Source organism: Ichthyophthirius multifiliis, assembly GCF_000220395.1.
Source record: "Ichthyophthirius multifiliis unplaced genomic scaffold scaff_1120509250558, whole genome shotgun sequence".
Taxonomy (NCBI): domain Eukaryota; phylum Ciliophora; class Oligohymenophorea; order Hymenostomatida; genus Ichthyophthirius; species Ichthyophthirius multifiliis.
The window spans coordinates 27,005-33,393 of record NW_004086640.1 but is presented as its reverse complement, the minus strand read 5'-3'; the positions used below and the strand labels follow the sequence as shown (position 1 = coordinate 33,393).

The 6,389-nt window shown below is 16.1% G+C and overlaps 3 protein-coding genes across 3 annotated transcripts, besides 10 other annotated features; 1 reads left to right on the top strand and 2 right to left on the bottom strand. All coding sequences in view use genetic code 6, as the record gives it.

The window, feature by feature from the left end:
* Window positions 1-61: a microsatellite.
* A 423-nt stretch (window positions 62-484) lies between these two features.
* IMG5_081390 (myb-like DNA-binding domain protein) lies at window positions 485-2,991 on the bottom strand (the record flags this gene model as incomplete). The annotated part of the gene is made up of 7 exons (XM_004036419.1): window positions 485-1,021; window positions 1,098-1,543; window positions 1,648-2,090; window positions 2,133-2,195; window positions 2,249-2,344; window positions 2,397-2,571; window positions 2,624-2,991. 6 exons carry the CDS (start codon window positions 2,989-2,991, stop codon window positions 1,459-1,461), a joined length of 1,230 nt encoding a protein of 409 aa, XP_004036467.1. The 3' UTR covers window positions 485-1,021; window positions 1,098-1,458.
* Window positions 1,550-1,611: a microsatellite.
* Window positions 1,552-1,611: a microsatellite.
* Window positions 2,774-2,894: a microsatellite.
* A 301-nt stretch (window positions 2,992-3,292) lies between the features above and the next one.
* Window positions 3,293-3,360: a microsatellite.
* Window positions 3,356-3,443: a microsatellite.
* Window positions 3,444-3,528: 85 nt separating this feature from the next.
* Window positions 3,529-3,590: a microsatellite.
* A 164-nt stretch (window positions 3,591-3,754) lies between these two features.
* Window positions 3,755-3,819: a microsatellite.
* A 462-nt stretch (window positions 3,820-4,281) lies between these two features.
* On the top strand, window positions 4,282-4,942 carry IMG5_081380 (hypothetical protein; the record flags this gene model as incomplete). Its single annotated transcript, XM_004036418.1, has 4 exons — window positions 4,282-4,338; window positions 4,392-4,443; window positions 4,483-4,761; window positions 4,830-4,942. The coding sequence occupies 4 exons, from the start codon at window positions 4,282-4,284 to the stop codon at window positions 4,940-4,942; spliced, it is 501 nt and encodes a 166-aa protein (XP_004036466.1).
* Window positions 4,943-5,175: 233 nt separating this feature from the next.
* Window positions 5,176-5,227: a microsatellite.
* A 113-nt stretch (window positions 5,228-5,340) lies between these two features.
* On the bottom strand, window positions 5,341-6,161 carry IMG5_081370 (hypothetical protein; the record flags this gene model as incomplete). The annotated part of the gene is made up of 3 exons (XM_004036417.1): window positions 5,341-5,465; window positions 5,514-5,842; window positions 5,973-6,161. Coding segments are annotated over 3 exons (643 nt in total), but the record flags the coding sequence as incomplete, so codon positions are not given.
* Window positions 5,934-5,964: a microsatellite.
* Window positions 6,162-6,389: the final 228 nt, after the last annotated feature.

The following is a 6,389-nucleotide window of genomic DNA, read 5'->3' as shown; positions in this document are numbered from 1 at the left end:
TATATATATATATATATATATATATATATATATATATATATATATATATATATATATATATTAAATTTACTTCTATTGTATCTACAGTCTAATCTATTTATTATAATATTTCTTAAATATTTTTATTAAAATCAAAAATCAATTAATTAAGTTCATTTTATAAATTATTATTATTATCTTTTATATTTTAGATTTCTTTCTTTGTTATTATTTTTAATTATCCTTATTCTTCTTCTAAAATTATTACTTTATTTTGAATTTTTTCCTAAAATTTTTAATTAACTTCTTCCATTTATTTAGTATCATTTTTAATTTGAATTAAACTTGAATTTATTTTATCTTCCATTTCTTTGATTTTGATTTTATTTGATTCTTCGAAAATTCCCATATTTTCCTTTATATTATCAATTTTGTCATTTATTTAATTTTAGTATTCCTCGTTTAATTTTTAGAATTATGATAAGGAATTTTATATATTATTAACCCTATTATTACACATTTCTACGTGTATTATCAATCGCTTCTTTTACAAATTCCAAGTCTTTTTTTTCTTCTTCTTGAATCTAACCCATTCTATTCTACATAGCCGATGCTATAGTATCAATATGTATTTCAAGATTCCTTTTTTCATCTAAAAGTCTACCATCAAAAGCTTTTTAAGTATCCCCAATAAGCTTATAAGTCTCTGTTCTAGCATCTTCGCCTGTTTTTCCAACTAAATAATTTTTTTTCGACTTCTTTTCTATTAATATCTGTATTAATTAAATGGTTTTGAACTATTCAGCTAATTTAGTGAACATAGTTTTAGTTTTTTCATGTTTTTTAGCAAATATTTCAACTACTTTTTTAACTTCTTCATCTATATATCGACTTAACTATTCTGCTCGACTTGCTCCTTCTAATCTATTTTCCTTAATCTATTCTTATATTTTTTTATTATAAACTTCTATTGAATCTTTTACATTATTTAAATCTTAAACAATATCATTTGCTATTAGCACTTGTTAAATTTTTTAGATCTCTAAATTAATTTTAATTTATATATTTATAAAAATAAATATATATAATTTTTTTTTTATTTTATATATATATTTTACACATCAGAATTTAATCTAGTTTAAATTTCAATTTTCATCATTTCAGTTATTTTTTCAGTAATATTAGATTATTAATTTTTAAAAATATCATATTCTCTTTAAAAAATCTCTTACATTTTTAAGATTTCATTTCTAAATTCATTTTCTTATTATATCCGGCTTTATTCTTCAAATCGAATAGCATTTTAAATTCCTTTTACTTGATTTTCAAAAATTTATTATATAGATCTTATTGCTTCATCTTTTCTTTGAAATTCAATCCTAATAAGGGCATCTAATCCTTAATATCTTTCCCTCATTTCTTCTTTTTCGTATTAGTTTTTCTCCTAATTTAATTTGTCACGGATATCTATATTTTATTTCAGTTCTTCATTTTGTCTTACTCGTTCTTCATGTTCCATTACTATTCTATTTACTATTTCTATAACTCTTATTTCTAATTTACTCTATGAATATATTTATATATAAATATATATATAAAAATATAAATATATAAATATATATATATATATATTTAATTTAGTTTAGTTTATTTTTTTATATTAATTACATCATAATCATTTTATAGTGTTCTTAAAATACCTTTTACATCAGTTTAAATTTTTAATTATAATCTTCTAATAATTAAATTTAATCTTTATCTCTTACTAATTCTTTATTAATTTATATCATATTTTATTCCAATTACTAAGTTCTTTTATCTAATTTTTCATTCCATTCATTTATAAAATTTAATCCTAAATCTCCTTTCTGGGCTAATTATGTAACAGACTTTTAACCTGCATTTAACTAAGCTTCTAAAACAGCAATTCTGTTTTCATATTAAGATTACAAATTACTTTAAATTTCTAATTATCTTTCTTATGTTTCTCCTAATCTGACCACTTCCATAAATAAAGCTTTACTTTTTTCTCTTTCTTTTTATAATATAGAAGATTCTTCAGTTATTCTTTCTTAAATCATACTTCTTAATTGCATTATTTCCGAAGTTTCCTGAATGTTTTATAAATGTATATTTATATTTATATTTAATACTGTTTATTGCATATTTCTCATAAAAAATAAAATTTCTTTTTAATTTTATTCTGTTAAAATTAACTTTTTTTAATTTAAAAAAAAAGCATTAAAAAATAAATAAATAAAATATTAACTTTTTCTCTTAATTCTCCTTTATTTTTATCTTCTCTTTATATTTTTTAATCTAATAAATCAACTTTATTTTATAAATCATTATTTAATTAATTATACTTATTTTAATTTTATTTTAAATATAAATAAATAATATAAAAAAAAAATAACTTAATCTTAAACAAACCTAAAATTTGATTCTAATTTAGATCGATAATCTTTCTCGAAATCTACTGATATTTTCTATTTTCTTAATTCTCCTTGTAAATTTCTTTCTAAATTATTTAATTATTCTATTAAATATGTAATAACTCTTTCTTAATTCATTATTCTATCTTTTAATTCACTAAGTTTAAACAAAAAAAATTTTATAAAATATATATATATATATATATTACTAATCTTATGCTTCATATAAATTAATCATTTTATCTACACTAGGATTATAATTTCCTAAATTTTACATTTTATTATTTAATTCTAATTATAGGTTTTTATATTTATCATCATTGTAATTGAAATTTAAATTATTTTCACTAACTGTTTCAATTATTTATTATTATTAATTTTATTGTTATTATTATCCTATATTTTATTATTATTATAACTTTTGTTATTATTATTATTATTATTATTATTATTATTATTATTATTATTCTTATTACTATTTTAATAGTTTTTTTTATTGCTGTATTAGGTCTGCTTTGTGGTCTTTTTAAAGTTATATTATTTTATACAGGCGCCTAATTTTCTATATATTTTCCATTTAATATTTCAGTCATATTTTTTGATTATAAATTTTTTGGATTTCTCTAATTATATAATTAACTATTTTTTTTTTAATTTATAATTTTTACAAATTTAATTTTTTCAGAATCAGGAATTTCAACATCTTAATTCATTGTTAATAAATTTTGTATATTAACTTATTGTTTTTTATAAATCTTGTTTTAAATTTAAATTAATCTTTTTTTAATGTATTTATTTTTTATATACTTATGGCAAATTCATTTTTTATTTTATTAATAAATTTTTGTTGTTTCAAATTATTTAAATAATATAATAAAATATAATAATAATATATATATTTATATAAAAATATATATATAATTTATATAAATAAATATATATTTATTATTATATTTTATTTAATTTTTTTTTATAATTACATATTATATTTTAAATTTTTTATAAACTTATATTTTATTATTTTAATTTCAATGTTAATCTTTATATATTTTATTAATTTTATTATATATTTAAAAATAAAAATTCTAATATTTTTTTAAAATACTTTTAGAAATAAAATTTTAAATAATAAATTGATTTATTATATATTTTAAAAATTATTTATTTATTAAATATATGATTTTATTTATTATTATAATTTAGTTTATAAATAAATATTTAATAAGATTTTTTTAAAACAAATAAACTAATTTCTAAATATTTTTAAATATAAAAATTAGTTAAAATTTTGTTTATCATTTAAATTTTATTAAATATAATGAAAATTCTGAATATTATGTTATTAAAAATATTATATATTATTTAAAATAATATTAAAAATAATAAGATAATTTAAATATAATATAATACTAAATATATCAATAAATATATAATATTATAAAAAAAGTTAATAAATAATATGAATTTTTTTTTTTTTTTATTTTTTCTAATACAAAGTTATTAACTTTAATCAAAAATGTTTATTTTATAATTTTAAAAAATAATAATTAATATATTATTACAATAGTAAATATTAAATAAATTATTAATATATTAATATATATATATATATACATATTATATTTTTAAAATATTTCAATAAAGAATATGCTATTATAATTAATATAATTTTTTTTTTATATATAAAAAGAATAATAATTAAAAAGTTAAAAAAATATAATAAATTATAATTTAAATATTTATAAATTAAATTTATAGTTAGGTAAAAACAAATAATAGATTTATTATAAAAAAAAGAAAAAAAATAATTATAAAAACAAAAATTCTTAAAAATAGTATTAAAAAAATAATAATATAAAATAAAAAAATGGATTAAATTTCTAATAAAGTAAAATTAGTTTCATAAGATAATGTTGTTATAGAAGTAAAAATATTATAAATTAAATAAAATTCAATTTGAAAAAAACAAAATAAAAGGTTGATGAGGAAGTCGCAAAAAAATCATAAGTAATAAAGCATATGATTGAAGGTAAAAAAAAAAAAAATGCTAAAATAATAAAAAAAAAAGATACTGGTACTGAAGAAGCAATTCCTATCCCAAATGTAAAAGAAAGTATTTTAAGAAAAATATTGGAGTATTGTGATAAACATAGAAACGATAATCCTCCTGAAATCGAAAAGCCTTTAACCACAAATAATTTAAGTGAAGTCGTAGATCCATATGATGCTAAATTTATTGATATGGAAAATCTCGAATAATTATTTGAGATTATTTTAGCTGCAAATTATCTTGATATAAAATCTCTTTTAGATTTGGCATGTGCAAAAGTAGCTACTTTAATCAAAAGTAAAAAAATATATTTTACAAAAAAAAAAATAGATGATATTTAATTTTTTTAATAATATAAAAAAAAGATAAAACACCTGAAGAAATAAGAAAAACATTTAATATTCCTAATGACTTTACACCAGAAGAAGAAGCTTAAATTAGGGAAGAAAACAAATGGGCTGAAGAAGCTACTTCTTGAATAAAAAAATAATAAAATATTTATATATTAATAAATATACAAAATAAATATGTTTTTTATTTTATATATAAATATTATTGATATTCTTTTATTAACATATTATTTTTTTAAAAAAAATGTATTAACCTTATATTAATTATACAAAAAATACAAAGAAACAAATATTTTATAAAATTTTTTTTCATTATAAAAATAATTTTTATATAAATTTCTTTATTATATTTTATGTATTTTATATATATATATATATGATATATATATATATATATATATATATATATATATTATTATTTTTCTATATTTATTTTAAATAAAATTCCTTTTCAATTCTTAATTTAATGAGTTTTATCTGTTTTATTTTTTAATAAAAAATTAATAAAAAAAATTATTTTAAATACTTTATCCATCAATCATATATTAATTAACTTTTTTTTAATTTCCCATTATAATTTCTTCTGTTACATTTTTAGTTCCATCAGCATTACTAATTACAGTTTTTTTTACTGTTTATTATTATCCATTTCTATACAATAGTTTTAAATATATAAAAAAAAAAATATATAAAATTTACACAATTTTAGTCGAAGTAGATACACTTTTAGAAGTGCCTCCAAATCCACCTCCCATATTACTATTGAAAGACATTTATTAAAATCCAGATCCTCCTCCAAATCCATTAGAGAAGAAATCATCATTATCCATCATTCCAAAATTTCCGAATCCAAAATTTCCAAATATACCACCTCCATTATTTTTATTACTTCCACTTTTTGACCCTCTTTTACCTGTATGTCTGCCAAAAAATGATGACAAGAAAGGATCATTATCATCATCATCCCCAAATCCAAAATCTTAAAAGAAATGTTTGAAAATATCATTAGCATGACTAAAATCGAAATTCTAATAATTTTAAGAGGCGGAACCTTATCCTATACCATCGAATCCATATCTATCGTATGCAGCTTTTTTTTACTAGTAATAAAATTATAAATATTTTTTTTTTATTTTTATTTTTATTTTTAATTATTACAGGATCTGATAATATTTCATATGCTTCAGAAATCAATTTGAATTTAATTGTGGCTTCTTCTTTGTTGTTTTGATTTTTGTCAGGATGCCATTTTAATGCAAGCTTTCTGTAAGCCTTCTTTATTTAATCATCTGTAGCAGTTTTTTCAATACCCAAAATTTTATAATAACACTCTTTTTTTTGGCTCATTTTTTTTACTTATTTTTATTTATTTGAAATAATTTATATTATTAATTTTTATTATTTTTTTAAGAAGAAATATTTTTCCTTTTTTTTTTTTGTACTATATAATTAATTCTTTATATAAATTTTTTTTTCTTTATTCAAATAAATATTAAATTAAAAGAAATTTTTTTTGAAAAAAAAAAACTTGTAATATATAAATATTATAGATTTTAGAATATTCGAAAAAATAAA